Source organism: Anopheles aquasalis, chromosome 2 (genome assembly GCF_943734665.1).
Source record: "Anopheles aquasalis chromosome 2, idAnoAquaMG_Q_19, whole genome shotgun sequence".
Taxonomy (NCBI): domain Eukaryota; kingdom Metazoa; phylum Arthropoda; class Insecta; order Diptera; family Culicidae; genus Anopheles; species Anopheles aquasalis.
Window position 1 is genome coordinate 20,315,001 of NC_064877.1, and position 22,500 is coordinate 20,337,500.

A 22,500-nucleotide genomic window follows, 5' to 3' on the forward strand; every position below is an offset into this window, starting at 1 on the left:
TACGCTAATCCAAATCGAGTTCCCTTCACTCCTTCATAACTCCAACGCATAACTCAACGGCTCAGAGCAATAACGGAGAAAATCGCTCTCCACCCAGAACAGCAGCAAGCTGACACATTGCTGGTGACCTTCATAAAATCCGACACCGAGTGCCGGAAAAAAAGCGACCCCTATAACATATGAAGGACGCCTTCGCAGACTCACGGAAAACAAAGCCCATCAATCACGGCCACGGATGTAAGCCATCCAGCGCGAAGACGGACGAAACTTTCCCCATTTTTGTGTGCGGGGGACGATCGGTTTTGCAAATTGACACGTTTATTTATAGATTTACATCGACACCGGCGCGCGACACAAGAAGACGATAAACGAAGAAAACAATAACATCGAACCGCATCGTAAAAATGTCTCCTTTCTGTTTACTCACTCACTCTGTCCTGCCCGTGGAAGCGGGGGAAAGGAAAAAGTATTTGAGGCAGGCCGGGGACCGGGTAGCTTAACCCACGAAACTTTTATGCCAAGCCATGCGGTAGGATGGCTTCAACTTGAGTTCTTTTCTTCGCCGTGAGACGTTCCTTGGCATGACAGCGACAGACTCCGAGGCTGTTCCGTCAAGCTCGTCTTACCTTTAATACCGTCAAGAACGCTGTAACGCTTTATACCCTTTGCGAAAGCTGTAGCGGGTTGATGGGTCCGGAAGGAAAAGGAAAGGACATAAGACAACCCTTCCCGGGGATATACATCTGAAGGAAAGAACGGGCACGGGCAGCCAGCAGCGGCAACTTGGGCGAAAGCTTCGGGATCCTTCGGCACTTTGGCCAAGCATCAGCGAAAGATAAGAGAATGTAGCCGTTCCAGGTACTCATGTCGATCATGAGGATACGAGATAAAGGAAAACCACCTTTCTACCGCACTGCGTCGTTTGCTCTCGTTTTTTCGTGCTTCGTGTCTCCAGAGGAAACCTTTAGGGGAGGCAAAATCTTGAAGCTGAGTGTTTCTCCACAGAAAAGGGATCTTCCGCGATTGAAGACCTCGGCTTCATCTTGGCCAGTTTTTGGTCCATTTTCACGCCAGCGATACAACTTGCTCATTATTTTCACTCTTGCTTCACCGTTGGCCGGTCTTAGTTTTTGTTTCTCAATCGCTCCAGTTCAGTATCAATCCATTAAAAGGATTCTCCAGGAGCCTGAAAGACAAGGAAGTGCTTTTCAAAAAGGAAAACGAAGGAGCTCCAGTGTTGCAATCAACGTGGCTGCAGGTTGCTTCCACTTGAGCGAATGCCACGTTGCAGATGGTGCTACAATTGGACCAACTTCACCAACGGACAAACTTGCTCTACCTTGCTCACCGAAGTGCGGAAACCGATGGCGCGTGTCAAGACCGAATAATGCCGGAAGTTTAGCCGCCGCTGACTGTCCCGATGGCCTCTAATTGGCCAACGGGCCACGGTAGCCATCGTTTAAAGCGGCAAGCATCCTGTTTGCCTCCTTGCCAGTGGCTACTCGGAAGGCGGTGCGTCACTAATGGTCGCTTCGTTTCGTTCGAGAAGGCGAAAGAAAAAATAGCAAAAGACACGGAAAAGATGCTAACTCAACTACTGCCGACACGAGAGCCACTTAGAAGTGCGGTACCGCCTAGGCGATTTTCTGGCCACTCTGGCCTAGCTCTCAATCGGATACAAGAAAGCTGGAAGGAATGGTTGCCCCGAGTTTTTTTCCTGCCTCGTTCGTTCGCTCGCTCGCTTGCTCGTGCTGGAGTCCAAGGACATCATCCCCGATCGAAACACCCTGTATCTGAACCGGAGGAAAGAAAAAAAAGAAATGAAACCTCGCCCAAGAGTCCGTCCGTCTCCTTTGCTCAGCATGTATGTCTTGGTATTCCTTCGGTCCACGGCTGTCCATAAGAATTCAACTAACTTACTAACGATACTCTCCAGGCTGGCCGGTGCAGAAGCCAATATACTCCAACCCCACAAAAGAACCCCGGGGCAGGAGGAAAAATCCTCCTCAGAAGTTTGTTTACGGTGACCACGACCACGACCACGGGCCGCTCCAGTCGCTATCGCACGATCAGTGCTCACGGTTTTTTTTTTTTGGTCAGCCTCCCATCTCATTCAGCCATTCTGCGAGCTGAACTTTTGAAACCATTTCTCGTCGACCTTGTCCAACCAACCATCGGGACCCATTGCATCGTACAGTTTTTGTCAACGACGTCCCGACGACTGATCCACCTCGAACAAATCCCTGAACTGAATCCACTGAGCGCACTGTCCATGGAAGTTGGACGTTGGATGGCAACTTTTTAAAGAAGAGGAACTTCGTTTTCAGGAGCGGTGAAAAAAAAACGAACGGAAATGCCTGGCTGAGGCCAGCAAAAACGGAACACGAGGAAACTTCTCCATCCCAGCACTCGAGCCTGTTGGCCTGCCCGGAAAAGGCAGGGGGTGGGGGCTGGTAGGAGGAGAAATTGAACGATAAACGGAAAGCCTGGATGGCACCGATGTCAACATCGTTTCATTGATAATGTTGTTAACATTGTTGCTGTCCTCGAGATGTGTTCCGACTTCATTCTTTCGACTTTGACCTCTCTCGATGACGATAGGGATGCTGCAGCTAGACGAAATTTCACTTCATTTTTTCATTGAAATTTCACTTCATTTTTTTTCTTCCAGTTCCATAAAAAATCGGTTTTTTTATCGTGAAAGTCTCTCAAAGTCATTTTTAAAATGTATTTCAAACTTGCCTTTAGTTCAACCCCAGCACATTTAAACAGGAAGGGGTGATTTCAACTCAATTAGGGGAGTAAATTAGTGAGCAAACATTCCACAAGGAAACCAAAAACGAAACCAACAGCTCCAAACAAATCAACCCCACCGCACATCCCAAAAAGGCCATTCAGTCAATTTGTGGTTAAAACTAAATCCCCAAAACCTAACCACGGCGGCCATCGACCACTATCAATCGCTACAGCGCCTCAACGTTAGGTATGCCGCATGTTCGGCACATGTGCTGCCACCAAAAATGCGCCTCCGAACATCAAAAAACCACCGGACCACACGCATACACACGGAGGCATGGTGCGGTACGTGTTGATCAAGGGATGTAAACTTTGTGACCGCTTGCGCGTACCATTCCGGAGACGAGGGTTCAAGCGTTGGCATGTTTTTGAGGTTAGATAATTTAATTCCATAATTAATGCAAATTCCTGTTCATCTCCTCTTAACCACCGCCCCACCAACTGGACCTGCGAAGTTTTCTAGGAAAAGGAAACCAAACGGCCCATCAAAAAGGGGTGCTTCTAATTAAGGATGTTCCAGGAACTGCCCAGCACCGCTTTTCATTACATGATGGAAGTGTTTTCCAATTGACACCAACAAAAAACTGCCGGCCGTCATTAGGCTGTTCATGGTAGAAGATCAAAAATGGTAAATTTGAAAGTAAATTTAACCCCTGTGACACCTTAAATGGAACCAGAATCTGTTGGAGCAAGCGATCGCCCCTATAGCATCCCACGCTGACGTCATGCTACACCTAGAAACCACCTTCCATCTAGCAACCAGTAGCGACGTCGCTCTATTAGCTGAATGAAGTCAGCACAGCAGAGTACGGTGAGAGTCGAGCCAGGTAACCGTTGCGATGCAAGTGATTCTACAGGAACAGAAACAGTGCGCACCGCCGCCAGCTGCGACCGAAAGCAAACGAACTTAATTATGGTTTTGCCCGTGTTGCCGTTCCTCCACCGACCCAGCTGTCAGTCGCCACTGGCCACTAGTCCACCCGTCCACGGACGGTGTCGACGTGTCGACACGATATTGACAGACACAGTGGCCAACTCGCTGAGCGCCCGGTAGAGCCCTCATGGGAGGACTTTTACCGTTAGCGCAATGGCATCGCGCAGCATCTCTGAACGGAAGCTGACCACCTGGGCAGGGAAAAACCAACAACAACAAGCGAGATGCAATCACGCAGCTTGTCAGTGGTTCATCGGACTGGCTGCGGTCACAGAACAGAACGGAACAGGACACCGAGGACACCAGTAGTGAGCCAGTATCCGGCGTATCTGGCGGGCGAGCAAAACATGTCCTCATAAAGCGGAGTTTGGTTTGCACTCTCGAAAGCCCCTGGGGCCTGCAGACCCAGTTAATGCTAACACTCACAACAACGCGACTCGATAATTGAGGTAAATGCATAAAATGATTGAAAACACAACCCTTGGTGGCCGCAACACTGGTTGGAAACCAATAGTAACGCCTGCTACAACTCTGCTAGCAACTCAGTTAGCGCTGCAAATCTAACTAGAAAGTAATTAAATGCTGAGCTTGTTCTAGGAAAACGTGATCCCTTTTTCACATCCACCGAAGCATATCAAGCACGACAGAAAAACGCACGCTTTTTATTTCAAAACAAATTCCACGCTAATGGTTGGATGGTTTTCCGCTTCGCGCTCCAGCCCGCCCACTCCCCACGGAAAGGGCATAAATGTTGGCATAATTTTCTAACAAAACAAACACATCTACTGTGAATGTTCCTGTTGCCTTTGCTAAAACCCAATATTGCTTCCAGCGAAAGTCATCCAACCGAAAGGAAGAGAGAGAGAGAAAGAGAGAGAGAGAGAGAGAGAGCGAGAGAGAGAACACGAGAAAAGGGTTTTAATTTACATTTCTTAGAATTCAACAATCAGAGGATCATCTCGCTCCCGCACGTGCCAACTCTGCTTCATCGGGGATTTTTGAGTGAAAACAACATTCGCTCCAGTGCTCCAGAGCTCGGATTTCCCGTGAGTTCCTCGTGATTGAAAAACAAAAGTCGCGGATGAAGATGTTGCTTCCGGCAATTCGGGTTCAACATTGTTTTGCTGAGCTGAGTTCGTAGCATGTTCGCTTATTTGATTGTGTGTTGTTTGACTTTCGTGCTTCACACCCAGCCAGCCAGTGAAGCTGAAACCAATCATGTAAGTAAATCCGTTTCGAAATTCATTATCAGGGGAGGCATACTTTAGAGCAGGGGTCTCAAACTCAAACAACGATGCATATGTATGATCAATTTGGTCATTAATTGTATGTATGTTCTTTGTAATTTTTTTCTAGGCATATGCTGAATTAAATTGTGAAACACTTTTTTAACATTTTAATGTCATAATGGAATTTGAGATCTCTTAAATTGATCAGATTTAAATTGCTATTAAAAACCCCTGAAAGTACCGGCTACCTGGCGCCTCCATCATCGGGTTTCAGCCAAAAAAAAGATTTAAAAACGTTTTCGTAAAAAAACGATAAACCTTCCTCTTCCGGAGATACATTTACGTCAAAATTGAAATTCAATTCTAGAACCAAAAAGACAAAACCCCAAAAACGTTATATACGCAGCATTGCGCTACTCTGAAGCATTCCGAGTATCATCATTCTCACGTACCTCGGTGGCCCGGACGTGCGATAAAAAGGGACACGAAGCAAACACACTGCACCACGTTCTCATCTCATCTCCGTGTCCTGTTACGCGGTGAAAAATGGAGATAAAAACCTAACCAAAAACCCGTTCCGGTAAAACTTTGTTTTTACGCCCCTACTCTCGGGCCCGGCCCAAACCGATCGTCGGACGCATGGATTTCATTTCAAAAATCCCCACGGCTCCGGTGGACAGCTGGCTGACTGGTGTGAGTGAGTATGCGCGCTGGTACGCGGTACTCGCGTGTGCGAATCTCAATAATACGCCAATCTTACGGTGGAGCAACTGATGAAAAGTGTGCCAATGCAGATACGACATTAGCATAAATGCTGGCGCTGACACTGCGAACGACGCGGCGACGATACGATACGCCGGTGCGGTGAGTGCCTTTGTCCTTAACCAAAATACAGTGGCAGTAAGGGACCACGAGGTTTTTAATGTGATAAAAAAAAGTTTTCCAATGATTTAGGGTGCAGTAGGCAGAAGGAAAATACTTTTCACTAAAGCACTTCTTTACTTGGTCCTCATTCTCGTGAAAAAGTCGCTTTTTGAACGTTTAATATAGTCCTTTTGGTGTATTTGGAACATTTAGAGACGCTTCACAAAACGAAGATCAAGTATTTCACGCACTCGAGTGCCAACAACATAACAACAAACATAAAACGATAACCCAGCATATCGATCCGTGTCTTTGTAAGCCAAAACACTAAATCAATTTTGATGGAGACTTCCACAGACAGTTCCTAGTAGCAGCTGTTAGCTTCACCTTTCACTCACCCTTACTACTCTGACCGCTGACACCACAAAGTCAAACGCAGACCTCCATCCACCACCAACGCCTGGCCTGACGTTCGCTACAAATCCATCGGATTAACAATCAACGCCCGAACAGGCATCAGGCATCTGGAAATCTCTCTCGTTACATAAGCCCACCGAAAAGGGCAAACGGGCGCCGGCAGTAAGCGGCCTAGCTTCAGCTTCGCTCCAGTTACCGCGCCACACCACAATCCGCTTTACCAATACCACGGACACCTTTTGGGGGTGCAAACCAACCGTGCAACTGTCAGTGCCGGTGTGGCTCCATTGGCACCGCTGCTGACATTCGGTCGGTTCGACAATGCGCAAAGGGAGCGAACGATGCTGCGGATGAAAAGTTTTACAATCGTCATAATCATGACGGCTCTCTATTAACTCGGCGATGGCTTCGCAAACTTTCGGGTGACCAAGCGCGCGCGAACATCACGCGGATCCGGAACAGAACCGACGGACGGATTAGAATGGTGGTTGAGCAACGGTTAAAGGTTAAACAATCGACGCGGATTTGGAGGCTTTGTGAGGCCTCCGGTACGCCACGATCGTATTATCGCATTCAAGCAGAAGCGTTTGTTAGTGAACGATACACATACACAGGCTGTAAATGAAGCTGTCCATCCGAAACCAAAGTTCGTTCGTTAGTTTTATAAATTTCATTTCATCCTGAACGGAACAGGGAACGGAATCACTTTCGCAACACGCAACACGATCACCAGAAAGTTCTCAATTGCCAACCCTTGTGTCAAATCACGGACGAAAGGACGAACGCATCTAGCATAACCATATGGTGGGGCCATGCTTAGCATAAACATATCAACGTAAAAAGTGTAAAGGTTAGTTAAGCCGGCAGACGCCGTTCCTAGCGTTCTCCATTCTCTCGGTCACCGATGCCGAGTCGATGAAAATGTAATGAACCCCCCCCCCCCCCTTCCTTATCAACCCTCAAGCACCCACTCGGTCACCCCTTGGCATGATCCGGAGCGATAAAAACCCGAGGACATGAGAACGGTCGTGGACGAGACGTCGGGCGACCTCAACAAAAACGACGACTTTTGCTCGACAATGGCATCAGACATCTCCAATCCCTCCGTGGCCCGGTTGCCCTCGTGGGTCTACGAGTGGGCCACAAACCATAAGCCAGCATTTCCGACACGACCTTTCGACCCCCCTCCGGCACGGCCGGGCCAGGAAAGCCCCGGGACCGAGTCCGAGGGGTAACATAATCCCGGTGTGTCCCGGTGGTCGCCGGGTTGTTCCGAGGGTTTATGTTTGTTTTTACTTTCTACGGTCTGTGGTTTTTTTGTGTGAGGGGTCCGGGGGTTGAGAGAGGGGAAAAGAAGGGGATGGAGGGAGTGAGCACGAGAACCAAGTTCATTACAGCACACGGGACAGGACGAGCGAGTTTACAGATTAACCCAAATGGTTTCGGTGCGCGATCATGATGATGATGATGATGGTGCTCCTGGTGCTGGTGCTGATGCTGATTGTTGCTGATGCGGTGCGCGAGAACAAATTTCTACAATCGTTGATGAGAGGCAAACAATCCCAGAACGGTCCCTGGGTTTGTTTTGTGTTTTTTCGCTTCCTCGCGAAGGCGAAGTCTTTGTGCACGACCGGAACACGACAACCTGGCAGGTAGCTTCCAGGTAGAACGAGGCTAATCGAGCGCTCGCCACACATCAGTAACCAAGCGAATCGTGGTCGGGATGTTCACACGGCCACACCAGGCCATCGAGAGAACGAACCGAAGCGAAGGATCCGTTCCTCAGCTAATGGTTCCAAGGTTTAATCATATCATTCACGGATTAGCAGCTCTAGGCTCTCGCTCACTGGGCCCGTTGCTGATGAGATGCAGAGACGGAGATGAAGATGATGAGAAAGTGAGCGAATTAAAGCGAAATGACGAACCGGAACGGACCCCCCGGCACGGATGCCGGCTTTAAAACTCAACATAAATGTCCTTCACAGAACGCTTAGCGCTTGTTTCTTGTCCTCGTTCTGCTTCGCTTCGACCAGCATCCTTCGAGCATTCGTTCACTCACCGTTAAGCGAAGCAAATGAGCTACATGCTGGCTATCCCTTTAAGGGCTCAGACGCCCCTCAAAACTCATCATCATGCTGTAGATCCAAGCGATTCCATCGGATGGCCGGTGGTCCAGCCACGTGAACACATGGCACTCGTGCTCCCGGTCTCTCTCTCTCTCTCTGTCTCTCTGTGTCTCGTGCAAAGCGGATTACGCAAAACAGGGGAGGAACCGCAAACGAAGGGAATGTCCTGTGGCGCCTACATCGAGGTCAGCCGGCCGGTGCGAACCCAAGAAACCGGAAAATAAAGGTAATGTGGGTAATGTTTAACGCAACGGCAAAAAAACCCAACTGGGAGGGATCGATGTGAGGGAATAACCTTTAAAAATACGGTGAAAGGACAGAGTAGTGTTTGAGCAAGCACACGGAACGCAAAAACCATGCAACATCATTAAGCGCCAGCTGACTAGCAAGCCAGCCGGCCAGCCAGTCAGCAGCTTCCGTGCTTTACCGGTGACCCTCCGGTTTTATGCTTCGGTGAATGTGAAAAGAATAATTACATCACATAAAAAAGGGGTTCCCGTATCCGTGTCATGCACTGACAGTAGGTTGCCGTCGTGGGAAAAGTCAGAAAATATAATATAGAAAGTATGTTCAGAAAAATAGAAAAAAATCGTATTTATTAAATTGATAACAGATACTCGGGTGCTCATATCGGGATAAGTAATTGAACGATCAATAGCACAACAAAATGATTGATATTAATCGCTTAGTGAAGCCAAAGCCTTTTTTTAGCGCTGCTTTCATAGCAGGTAGATTGATGTGACATGCAAATCTATGCCATCAGATGCATTGGAGCTAATTCAGAGCACGTTGAGTGATTAATTAGCTTTAAATGATGATACAGTAGGGAGAGAGAGGAAGTGAGGGGGGTGTGTTACAATTATGCGTTACCGGGAAACCCTATCATATCACACAGATAAGGCACAGAAGAGCATGAGGTCGCCGGGAAAAGCTTATGGCGCATTTGTTCGGAATTTTTCCCTCATTTTCTGGGTGTGTTCCGCGAGGTCCACGTGCTGTGCTTGATGAATGAGGCTGATGAAGCGCATAATCATTCGAAATTGGCTTGCTTTCATTAAACACATCGCGCACTGTACCAGGACGTCGGTTTGATCGCTTTTAACGGAACGCGAATTAGTCGATATTTTCACGGGCACACCACATTCCACGGACGATTGTCCATTGGTGCGATATACAATCATAAATACTGTTGATTATCCTTCATTTATATGGCATTCCCGCTGCACAATACTGGGAGAAACTTTTTGAATCATACAACAAAGATAGATTGAAAGAGAATTAGGTCCAAACAGAACACTAATGAGCAGCGTTCCAGCATGGAGTATCATTTGGAGCAATACTGTTCCATTCCCAAGCTTAACTCTTTTTAATGCACGGGCCTTAAAAACGCGGCACTCGAAATTCTTTTGTTGGATGGAGTTTGCGATCCTTGGGTTATTTAGCGAACTAAACGGCTGTACAAACCCCGGAAAGTTTACAATTTTACCGATTACCTGGCGCCTCCATCATCGGTTTTTTTTCACCTATCGCAAACATCACAATTTCCTCACTTGGAGTTAAAACGATGACAGCAGCATATCGGAACATCCGCATTCTACCATCGGTTGGTACATTTAACTACCATTCACCATTCCAGTGACGGTGTTTATGGTCCTGCAGACCTTCCCGAACCTTCGTAGAAGGTGCTGTTCCTTTTTCCGGCTATTTTTAGGATTCTCTAGGCACGGATAATAAATTATTCGCGATCCCCGTCATTCATTGGCTGTTCTAAAAATAACAAAACACACAGCACGCGCGTGTCGAAGGATTACAACTCATCGCGCATGATTTATCGCTTGGAAGCCTCGTGGGGTGTTGGAATGCGGATGCGATTCGTTGAACATCCTGGGTTGGGTGTCCGATCATCACGAACCGGATCCTTTTTCCTCAATCTAGCGGCACATTAAATACCGGACAGACCAGGCCTGGCCGGAAACAAAAGAAAACAAATCGCAGTCTCTACACCGCAGACTTGTCTGTGCAAAAATGCAAAAGCAAGCAACATGCCGTTGCCGTTGCTCCTGTTTGACCTTAACCTTTTTTTGAAAGGAGGGAAAAATGAAGAAAAAAAAGATATAAAATAGGACGGCGCCTCTTTTCGGGTAAAAAGTGGAATGGTTCAACCGGTACCCCGAATGCCGAAACTTAAGGAACACCAACACGTGCTCAGAGCACCAGCGCGCGGCTCCGGGGGTGAGAGTTTGTGAAAATATTCAAATTTGTTCCATTCCACCACCATTTATTTGGAGAAGACCGTGCGCCGCGTTCGCGTTCGTTAGCACGCTAGTCGGTGCAGACGAAACATTCAGGCCAAAAGGGGGCTGATGAGGACGAGAGAAGTGAAAACTTTTCATCAAAAAGTAGAACAATCCAATGGCCAGCACCGGCACTCAGCACTAGCAAACCAGGCCTAGTGATGGCAGGCAAGGACCCTCTTCGGTCCCTCAACTAGCAACGATGTCGGTCAGAGGGTGCTTCGATCAACACAGAGAGACTAAAAGAGAAGGCACCATAGCAGGCGAACCGGTTGAAAGCACACAAACACCATCACACCAGCGTAGGCCTAGGAACGAAGAATCAGTAATCATTATTATTTCATCCCAAATTCCGGTGTTTTTGCAATGCTTCATGGTGCCTCCGATCGAAAAGCCTTCCGTCTGTGCTCACCAAGTGGTTCAGAAGCGTGCGCTGCCACACAAAAAACACACGCATACTAACACAGCTACAGTGTTGAAGGGCTGTACCATGGGCGATGTTAAACTTTTCTCGTTTAACATTCTCACCCCGCCCGCGGAACCAGCGGCGGACCACTTCCCAGTGCACTTCTTGCAGCACAAGCTACTGCCGAGGCATCCTTCCAATTAAGACAAGACGGGGCCGGGTCTGGCAACATGGACCCCTTCACCAGGTCTCGGGAACGTCGTCTGCGCTGCGACACCGCTCGGAAGCCGGAACACCGGACGGATAAGCTACTCATTTTTACATTTTTCAACTAAGCGAAGAGAACCGGGCGCCGCCACCGGTGAAGGAGGGGAGTGGGGCTGATGATGGCATGAAAAGAAAATTTACGGTTTGATTGATGCCAGACACGATGCCCGAAGGGTGGTGGTGAAGTGAGAAGGGGGCAAAAGGACCCGAGTGCCGTTGCACAACCTCACCGGAGGTATCACAAGAGAAGCTCCTGAGCCCTGAGTCCTGAGTCGGTGGCGGTAGCCAACCTTACACAACACGGGGCGAAAGGCCTTCGGAATCGTGATCCTTCGCAAGCCTGGCATTCCATCTTCCGTCCCTTGGCTTGGCTTGAAAAGCCGGGTAGGGGAAGAAGCTTTTCGCAAAATCCATCAATCAACACGCTCCGGTACGCAAAGTATTATGAATTTTTAAAGGTGTATTTATCGACCACAACCTCCACTCGCACGCTTTCTACGTCTCTATTCCCTCTGAATGATAGAAGAAAACATTCTGCTCCTTCCTTCTCGGTGGCCTAGTTTATCTGGGACGATGCCTTCTTTAAGATTCCGTCGTTGAAAGCCCCAGGAATTATTCATTCGGGTGGATTCGCTGGGGTTTTCGGGGCAGGTGCTGACAGACACCGACGAGCACAAATCTAATGTAGACTCGTTAGCTGATGCGCGCAGGAAGCGACCTAGAAATCGGGCCAAGCTGGAGGATCAATCATTTGTCGCTAATTGAGTAAGGTGCCACGTGGGATTCGCGTGCGTCAGCAGAAACGTGAATAAGCTATCAGATCTCTATCAGGAACAACAACCAAATTATGGCACTTAACGTCTCTGAATGGTGGATACGATAGCGTTTCGCCAATTCATTCAAATCACTTCCAGACCATCGACAACTACTGAGCACAACTAGCACCACTCGTTACCATTTCCAGTGCATCCAGCGCACGGAATGTTCTCATAACGAAGCAATGAAAGTCTCTTTCTACATGAAAAGCATGCCTCATAATGATGGCCACCAACAGTGCCTACTGTGCCCAAAAGCCTAATGCGCCGAGCTCGAGTAGGCCTTGCGATGGGATGTTTTGGACAAGAATTCCAGAATCTGGCTAGCGAGAGAGAGCGAGCGCCCTCGATCCTTATCGTCTCCTGGACCGTATTCCTCGTTACCATCACATTATTACAACTCATTACGGTCGGTTGCCCTTGCCATCCCCACAAAAACTAGTGCCAGATTCCGAAGTCAAAAACCGGGACTAGGAGAAACGGGAACGGGAAGCGAATTATTGCGATGGATAAAACAAGAATCCCAGACCAATTTCTCCAATTCCCCTCGACGACGGCGACGGGCTTTCGGACTCACATGGAACTGTGCGAGGGGTGGCTTTCCCATGGTTTCGTTCCCCGTCTCGCCCTTCAGTAACTATAGAGCACTTTTCATGCCGCATTAAACTGTATCCTCGTGAGGATCCTGGCCTAGAGCCGGGTACCGTACACTTGCCCGGCTTCCCGAGAAGTGATAGTTGCTGCCACTAGTTTGTCCCTCCGGCCATCCGTGTAGCGAACCGGTGTACTACTACCACTACTAAACTTCTGGCCGGCGGCTGCTGCTACTGCTCCTGCTCCAATCTCGGCGTACCGTGGATATCTGTGGGTCTGGGCAGTGGAGAGAAGTTCCTAGATAAATTGGCAAGTGCTGCACCCTGTGCTCTGTGCGCTGTGTAACACATGCAGGCCGGATACCAGCCAGCTCACTTCCTTCACCGCCTAAGCCCCCAACACAAATCCAATTGTTTTAATCAGCAGCCTACAATCAGCGGGAACGGCGGCGCGCACGGCAGCGCCATTCTATTGTGTTGTGGCCAAACTTCCGGTAGCATCCCGTTTATTGTTCGTTCGTTCGCCTTCGCTTCGGTTCGGTGAGGACACCCTAAATAAGGACATGGGCCGAGGATGCCGAGCTACCGATAAAGTGTTCTGTACGGTAATGCCGCTTGTAACGATTCGCCAAAGTTTGCGAGCGACTACTAGTGAGTACCGAGTTCGAGGCAAAAACTCCTTTTAATCCTTCAGCCTACAGTCTCCAGAGCCTTGGTGCTGCTACCTCGTGGGCTCAACCACTAGGCCTACCTTTTACCGTGACCAGATTCCATTTCATTTTGCGTTTTTACGTCGACATTTGCGAGGGCATGCTACTCGTTCCCCAGTATCGTGCCACTAGCAGTACTTGGTTGGCCAGTAGCGGATTAGGTGGACTGCCAGGGAGTCTGCACCGCCAGCTACACACTTTACGTGCTACCGGGACATCGAAAATCACGCTCACTCACAAACACATACGAGAAACAGAGAGGGATTCATTTCAATTGCAGAGCATCCGGAGTGAAATAACCATTTTATGGTTTCGTATTGCGTTCCCGTCCTATCGCGGAGGGAGTGCTGCTCCTCCCGTTTGGCCTTGTTGTGCTGTTGGCTGTTGCATGATCATAGTCCCGGGTGCCGCACCAGCCACAGAAAAGGCCAGAAAGTCAATGGTGCATGAGGCATTCCGGGGGTCCCAAAATTTGCATACCAAACGGCGCCTCCTCCTGCTCTGCTCTTCCCACTTCCTAGTATTCAGTGTCGTTGGTCGCACACAAATAGATAGGAAGCTGGTGCGTCTGTGTGCATGTGTGAGGCCATAAAATCAGTTGACCTGTCCCCTCGCCACGGCGTACGTGTGCGTACAACGTTCACCGAAAATTGAAATAACTCCAGAGTACAGGCACGCACAAACGCGCGCGCGCGCATGTATGTGCCCGAGCCAACAAGCTAGCTGAATACCAACTGTCCGAACATTGTACTGGCCAAGGCACCGGCATCATGTTCTATGAATTTTTGCGTACGTGAACACAACCTCCGATGAGGATGCGCTAAAAGCGAACAAACCCCCTTTTTTTCTCTCTCCAACATACTACCAACATGTATGGCATGTTATATGCGGAGTAAGGGGGGGGGGGGGGGGGGGGGGGTGGAGAGGAACCACCATGACCAAGAGAGTTCTATGTAGTCAAGGGTGCTATCATGTTTGGTGGTTGTTGGTGCTGCTGCTGCTGTTGCTGCTTGGGCACTTTGCATTATTACATTACGTACGCAAACGAGCCGCTCCGCAGCAGTAGCAGCATCAGAGGCCAAGCATCATCCTAGTGCTCTCTGAGCCTCCACTGCGTCCTCTACAATCCTTTCCGTTTGGCCTTTTTTCCCGGTGACTACGGAAGAGTTGCCGAAGAGTTGCGTGGACGATGAATAAAACAGGATTATAAGTTTAGTGCAAACAATCTGCTTGCACGGAGGACTCCACCGTACTCCGCCGTCTTCGGTGAGTTTTGTATTCCTTTCTGGTAGCCCCCCAAAAAAAAAATCACTCCGGTTCGGGTTCGAGGTCTCTCGGTTAAATTTAAATTCCAGAAAAAAGGTCAACGTTGTGCACCCTCCCTCCGAAAAAGCACTGGAGACTAAGTGAGAGCCACTAATACATCATCAGCATAAACAATAGGACATTCCTTATAGTCGAGCCTTCCAGACGGTGGATCGTGATCTAAACGCATTAACATCAGAAGTTGATTGCTTACTGTTTTCGTAATCGCTGGCATCTTTGCTGGAGGAGGAGGCGGTGGCGGTGGCAGCGGCAGCGGCAGCGCTCGTTCCACCGACTGCCGGTGCGTTGAATCCTTGCAAGACGAGTAGCATCGCCAGCAGTGGCAGTGCCAGCGACCAACGTCGCTCAAGCTGTCTCCACCTGACTCCCATCTGCCATCCGCATCGTTTGACGCACATAATTACTATCCTTCTTCCTCTTTTTCTTCTGCTATTCTTCGAACCAACCACCAGCTTCTCTCGCTCTCTCTATCTCACTCTCTCTACTAGCCTCGGTTTCACTGTTTCACTCACTCCACTGCACATACAAACACATTCACCCCTTCGCTACCACATGGCTACCGAGAGCCACTGGTACAGCACTGGTGGCCCTTACGTGGCCACGAAAGATGATTTGCCTTCCGCTCACACGGCTTCCATCTTGCGCTAACCGAGGAAGCTCCCGATCTGACACAACCAAACGCACTGAACTAGGGAATGGAAGTAGCACGCGCAGCACCGAGCAATCACCACCACATTGGTTGGCCTAGTGACGGCGACAACGACGACGATGGTGACACTTTCGTACGACGCACTCGCGAACCCCCACCGCGAGGGTGGTTTTTCGGGGGTGATGAGCTGGGTTCGACTGCAAGGAGCACTGCAACAACGGTGGCCACCGATACTGTACACATCTCACACTGTACGCCACCGTTTGCTGTTCACCATCGAATGCATCTCCTGACGGGTTTAAGAGGTAACCCGGGGTGGTGCAGAAACACGGGAGAAAGAAAAATAAAGGGTGAGAAGGGAGCTCTTAGGGGACGCGGGGTTGTCCTTAACAAATAAACAAAACAGAAATGTGACGGAAACACAATCTCTCCTTCCCCAAAACAAAACGGCAGCAGGCTGCGACGAAGGTGAACTCCCCCTTGGCCTTGGTTGCTGTGATCTCCGACAGCCACGGTGCGGGATCTATCGTGATGCAAACATTCCCTAACCTCGCAACAAAAAAGCGCCTCACCGTCCTACGTGAGGGATAAATAACGCCACCTGCTGCTGCTGCTGCTGCTGCTGGAGGCGTTATTTACTGCTGCCACCGACACCACCACCGTCGCCATCGTTCACCGTGATTCTCTCCCCCCTGTTTCCTTCCTCCCTGGGACTCTCGTAATGAGGCAGTGTGAACACGATGCGGATCGCGCGGATCCCCGACCACGTTACCATGCCAACAGTGGTGCGGTGTTCGCCTCCCTTCTTATCGAACGGTTTTTTGATGTCCGATTCGATTTCTCGTCCCGAAACGCCCACACACACCGCGTACGCAACCGCCTTGCAGGTGGCAGCCAGAGGGACAAAGAAAGGTTTCCCTCGTTCTCACCCCCTAACAACAGCAGCAGCAGCAGCAGCGCCTCAGTGAGGTGTAAGAAATCGGACTTACACCAAATGAGACTAGGCGTTGGGAGGGTGAATGAGTCAGGCAAAAGGGGCCTGGAAGGAGGGAGGAAATTAATTAATTTATCACCCACTTCGGCCACGCACGCAGTTCCCGGCCGGATTACTGCGAGCTGTAAGGATTCTCCGGGCTGCGTAGTGTTTGGTCGCCAGCACGGCTGCCACCGACCAGTAGCCATAAGCATAGGGGCATGAAACCGATCGATTTGGGGGTTTTATTTCTAGTTAATTCAATTCAGCGCAGCTGCCATTCTGGGGCGAGCAGCAAGGAAATGCCGTCTCATCAAAGGAAGTCCCGTGCAGCCACTACTTGCATTAACTAGATTTTACTGATCCATAAACTGGTAGCCGTGGTTACTAAAATGGTACTGTCACATACACAGACACACGCACACACATACATATTGGTGCAAAAACGCTCCTTGGTCTAACGTCTGCTTTGTAGTATATCCTTTGCTACTGCTGCTTCTTGTGCCAGTCACAGTCTTTACTTAACCGATAGCTACCGAATTTCCCTCAACCGATCGCCCTCCACCCCGGGAGAAACACGCCATTCGGTCACACAACAAACGGAGGACTGGAGCAATTTCACGCGCAATCAATAAATCCAACTCAGCTGTCACGTGTGCCTCTGTTCTGCTATCAGGAGAGGACGCATACGCACACGCATTCGGCATCCATCTTCCATCTGCAGCTGTGTAATTCCATCCATCCGCTAGCAACAGAGCAGGCCACGGTTTGGTCAAACAAACACACGCGCACACAGAAGGGCAAAAAGGACGAAACAAACAAAACAATCACATTCAATCGAGGATCGACGGGGCCTTCCTTCGAAGTTACTTCGCGTAACGCCAGCACTCCCGTTGGCCATCGCATCGCAAACCTCGAGAAACCTTCGCGAAAACAAATAACTGTCAACCCGGGGTGGTCAGCGACGGGGTTTGTATAGTAGGCAGGTCCGGTGGGCTGCTTTGATTGTTTGCGAACGAACGTGTGGGTCTTCTGCTTTCTGTTCGCTCGATTAACGTGCGTATGACGCACGGAAGGGTATGAACGAGGAGGAGGGCAGGTCATGAAATCACAAGCACAATGGGGTGGAAGGGGTGAGGATGATGAATGCCCAATCAGTATGTACGCACACCGGACCGAACCGGACGCCAGACCGGAAGTAATTACATACACACACCTACACACACGACACGGCACGGCACACCACGGTACGGCACGTCGCTTGACTGGACTTGACACACACCAGAGCTCGATAGCGATAGCGGCACTAGCAGTAATGGCAGCAGCGGCAGTACCACCATCCGATCCGTTCGGGTTTGCGGCCAAACTCTCACTGACGGACTCATCCCGAGACTCGGGTTCGGAGCCACGCATTAATGGTATGTCCCCCATGTCATCCCCCAAACGCACCGCATCGCGGCATATCACGAATGCCGAACGCCGAAGAGAGCCCTTTGCGGAGAACCACGCTCTGCTGGTGCTGCTGGTTCGCTTCGTCATCCAACGTTCCGAAGGCAGGAGATGCAGTAGCAGCATCCGCCAGTATGTCAGTCGCAGCATCTCAGTCCATGCTGAGCCAGAGAGAGAGAGAGAGAGAGAGCGGCCACAGGGCGTTGGGAAAATAAACAAACTTTTCCTACCACTCCTGGGGCGAGAGGATTTTCCCACATTTTCGCTCTCGCACTTGACTCTCTGCTTCTCTCAGGCTCACTTTAGTGTCCTTGTTCGTCCGTAGCCTCAGTAAGCGTTGTTGATGAGAAAAATGTGTGAGAAGTGAGAAAATGTCGCTGAACGCAGCATCCACAGATGCGGATTCACTGGAATGCGAGTGTCCGGAGGGGAAATATTGGGTATTGACGTCAATCGGACTGGAAAATGCCACGTAACTTTGGTTTTGATGCGCAACATAGATGCTAGGGGATAGTATACTTAACCAGCTCATCAGTTATGGCCAACTGGATTCCCTTAATGTCTGAAGAGCTTGGTTAAATGAATGCTAATGGTTTATTCCCCTAAAATGCAACTAACCAATAACCTTAATAACCCACCACCAGCTACATATTAAACGCTATCCTTCTCTCCATCAAGCGACGATAGGATTCGGACCGATGATACGCTGCAGGACGATACCGGAGTTGGCTGGTAAGACCAGCTTTTCCGGATCGACCCTCGCTCCGGCTGCCACTGGGACTTGCAGCGAACTAGCAATCACCTCCATTCTTCCTTTTCGAATGCCAGAAAACACTTTACCCAACTGCAACCCTTGAACCGGTTGATCACCAAAGTTGAGGGCAATCACGGCCTCACCCACTCGGGCCACTTTACGCCGGTACAGCACCAACTGTCGATCAACGACGTGTAACTCAAAATCTCCTTCCGCCAGGAGGCTCCTCTTCCGGTAGTGCGTCAATTGGATAAACGTTTTCAAATGGCTCCTCGGGTCGGCCAACTGCTTCTTCACGTTCAGTTCCTTGTAACCATCGGCCACCGGAAGCCAGGTTTTTGTAGCATTCGAGAAGCCAGCGTTCGTGGCGTTACTCCACTGGAACGGAGTACGGACCGGATCTCGCGAGTACAGCGTATAGGTGGCCTCGTCCGCATTGCAAGCAGCCGGATCGATCGTATCATTCCACGAAATCCACTGATCCACCATCGCAATCTCCTCCCCGTAGTACGTCACCGCAATTCCCGGCAGTGTCTGGAGTGCAATGTTGTACAGATCGGCCCGGGATACACCGAGACGGCTAGCGATACGACTGTTATCGTGATTACCCAACACCCAGTTAGCGATTGACCCATTGGGCATCGCGGTCAGCCAGCTTTGCACCAACCCGGCAAAATCCTGGCCCGTGCTCTGCTTCGTCAGGTAGCTGATCAGCTGGAAGTTGAACGGAATCTGTGCTCCCGGAGCGGCCCGTGTACCGTAGAAGCGAGTCGTATTCTCGAGACTAGTGTACGCTTCCGTGAGGATGATGCGCGTAAAGTTATCAAGGGCCGTGTATTCGTCCACAACCTGGCGCCACTGGTGTACCATGTCGTACGTTTCGGGTTGATCCTTCGTCTCCGTATGCTCGAGATACGCGGGATTGTCGGGATCGTTCCGCTCCAAGCCTGACTCCGGTTCGTCACGATACCGACCATCGATCTCGTTACTTTCGAACAGATACGGCAGCGCATCGATACGGAACCCAGCGATACCCTTGTTCAACCAGAAGCGCATCACATTCTTCATCTCCTCAACGACGGCCGGATTGCGGTAGTTCAGATCCGGTTGCTTCTTCTGGAACTGGTGCAGATAGTACTGCTGACGCTTTTCGCTCCACTGCCACGCACTACCCCGGAACACACTGATCCAGTTCGATGGTGGCACTCGCGTACCATTCGCATCCAGCACCCCCGAGTGCCAGATGTAGTAGTCCTTGTACGGCTCAACGCCTTCCTCAGACTTTTGGAAGAACTCGTGCTCATCGCTCGAATGGTTCGGCACGAAATCCAAGATCAACTTCAATCCAATCGAACGACACTTGGCTGCCAGCTCCTCAAAGTCCGCCATCGTGCCGTACTCTTCCTGGATCGAGTAGAAATCCGAGATGTCGTACCCGAAATCATTCATCGGTGACTTGAAGATCGGTGACAGCCAAACGCCATCAATGCCGATGTACTTGAGGTAGTCGATTGTGTCCGTTATTCCTGTAATAATACCCGGTGGACATGTTGATGACACGGGATTTTCTGCTTGGTCGACTCTCCTGAAACTTACCCTTCAGATCACCGATGCCATCACCATCGGAGTCTTTGAATGAGCGAGGATAGATCTGGTAAAAGTTGCCACGCTCCCACCAATCGAACTTCTTTGCTTTTAAACCAGCGCCAGCGTCCTGCTGGGCGACCGCAGCTGCTAATGCTAGCCACAAGACTAGAACAAGTGGCGCTCTTACCATCGTGGCTTCTTGATTCCACTAAAGTGATTAAGCAGCATGGGCAAGTGCTCTCGCATTTTATACCGCACGCGCTTTTGCGAAAACTTGTGATATTGTCATTTTCTGAATGCAGCTGTCTTGCGAACCGATGGAAGTTAATGGAAAACGTGTATAAATGTTTGTCACAGCTAATTGACTGATGAATAAATCATCGAAACAGCAGAATTCCCATCAAACACACATCAAAACCCCCTGGATGAGCTGCTGACCACGTTGCATTAACTTCGAAAACCAAATTCATAATTGATTGAACGGTGTAGCGTTGAAGGTAGAACAACATGCGCGATCCACAACAACAACCGCGGCACGGTGATCGCGGTCGCGTGATGCTGATGGACAGATGAGGTGCCTGCGATGGTCCGATACGGTGTCACTCATGCTGGCCACCGCCAAACCAACCCATCTGTGCAAATACTTTACCGATTAATCGAATGTTTGTTGTGTGGTTTCCGGGAGCAGGCTGGCACCGGGCCAGATAATAGACCACAATGGCCCGAGCGATGGCGTTTGGCCCATTTTGGATGAAACAACAGCGCCATCGCATCTAATAACAATGATGTGCACTAAATGGAGTGTTTATCCAATTGATACACTTAGTTGACAGAGGTGGTGGTCAGCTTATGGTCGTTTGATGCTACATTGAGTGCGATAGTGGGTTATCATTTGTGACGACACCTGCCGAACGGATTTGCAATGTTTGATCACAACCCGATTCGTGCATCAATGTTTCACTGTGTAACAACGGAATTACGTAGAACCTGGATTGCATTAAACCAATAGATAAGCGTTCTAGAGAAATACAATTAATTTCCTGTCTTTGTAATGTTCCAACATTAGAGAAACAGAGAGATACTGTTAGCTGAATGTTTCCTCGTTAAAACAATCCACAAGCCGTGCATCTACACCTACAATTCTCTTATCTTTAACTTTAACAGAGCAACTTTAATCCCATTGGCCACGCTGCATAATTTAAGCTAGCTTGACTTGACTCAATTTTTAACTGGCTTCCATCTTCCGCCCACCCAAGGCCACTCATCAATTGACTGGCGGCAAAGCCGGAACCATCCATCGCCGAACGTCGCGTTACAGACAATTGCCAACACGTTCACGTCCTCCGGCAAACACGAAACGTGAAAGAAGGCCAAATGCCCCGGTACCAGATGAAACTCAAAACCATAAACGACCCGTAACCACAGCCTAGTAACCACTCCACTCCCTCCCATCGTACCATCATGTGGCCAAACGCATTCGACCAAAAACCGGAAGTGATGGGTGACGATGGAGAGCATATTTATTGTATCTGCACCTACCACCACCGCCGACCGACTGGACGACCATGTGAGCTTCGCAGCGCATCTCATAGCGCAGCGTGCTGTCTCCTCTCAGGCGGCTCGGTGCGAATGGTGAGCCAAACACCCCATTCGTCCATCCGCTGCTAGTTGATTAATTAAGCTAGTAAATTATATTGCTCGCTTCATTACGTTCCTTTTGCCGGCTGATGAAATGGTAACGCCATTTCCCGTGGCGGAAATGGTCTAATGAAGAAAAAAACGATCCAACCATCGTGCACGCACCGCGAGCACCGTCCATGCGTCCATCACCTATTTCTGGGGAGCGCGATTGAAACTATAATTCTACGCAGAATTGCCCAAAAGTATGTGCACAATACTAAATTCCTAGAAAAGGACTCTCCCAACTACGGTAACATTCCGTGAAATGCTCGCTAAATGGCAAAAGTATTTTATGCGGTCAAACTAGTGCCCAACAAATTCATTCGATGCTATGCTATTCGCGAAATTAATTTTGTCATATTACACCGGCCCTGGAGCATGTAATCTGATCTACCGTTTGCAAGCGTAGACCAATGACGCTAGCGTTGAATGCATGAGAATGGAAGTAATCAACTCGATTGCAGAATGTCCGTGAGGCAAGGCGGGGACTTTATGGTGGCCTCCTGAAGCTGAAGTATTCGCACGAATGCAGCTGTAGTTAATAACGTGGTTTCACGGAAATTTCCGTTTGCTGCGCATAACCCATTGATTTCCGGCACTATCCGATACTGCATGGTACATACCATTGGTT

General features: G+C 49.5%; 2 protein-coding genes across 5 annotated transcripts in view; both read right to left on the minus strand.

Annotated features, from left to right (window-relative positions):
- Positions 1-17,736, minus strand: part of LOC126570896 (nephrin) — a 132,266-nt gene extending 114,530 nt beyond the window's left edge. For 3 of the 4 annotated variants that reach the window (XM_050228985.1, XM_050228984.1, XM_050228982.1), the window contains exons 1-2: positions 17,616-17,736; positions 14,971-15,715 (exon numbers count right to left, since the gene is read on the minus strand). In XM_050228985.1, the coding sequence (XP_050084942.1) occupies positions 14,971-15,175 (205 nt within the window). In that variant the 5' untranslated portion in view covers positions 15,176-15,715; positions 17,616-17,736. Of the gene's footprint in view, positions 1-14,970; positions 15,716-17,575 lie in introns of all 4 variants that reach the window. The other variant, XM_050228983.1, reaches the window with a different exon arrangement.
- A 691-nt stretch (positions 17,737-18,427) lies between these two features.
- Positions 18,428-20,390, minus strand: LOC126580832 (probable maltase). The gene is made up of 2 exons (XM_050244103.1): positions 20,199-20,390; positions 18,428-20,128 (listed from the first exon to the last, which is right to left on the minus strand). The coding sequence occupies exons 1-2, from the start codon at positions 20,377-20,379 to the stop codon at positions 18,522-18,524; spliced, it is 1,788 nt and encodes a 595-aa protein (XP_050100060.1). The 5' UTR covers positions 20,380-20,390; the 3' UTR covers positions 18,428-18,521.
- Positions 20,391-22,500: the final 2,110 nt, after the last annotated feature.

Coding starts and splice junctions, on each gene's coding strand:
- LOC126580832 (XM_050244103.1), bottom strand. CDS start 20,379: ATGGTAAGAGCGCCACTTGTTCTAGTCTTGTGGCTAGCATTAGCAGCT. Junction 20,129..20,198: donor TGGCATCGGTGATCTGAAGG/GTAAGTTTCAGG, acceptor GTATTATTACAG/GAATAACGGACACAATCGAC.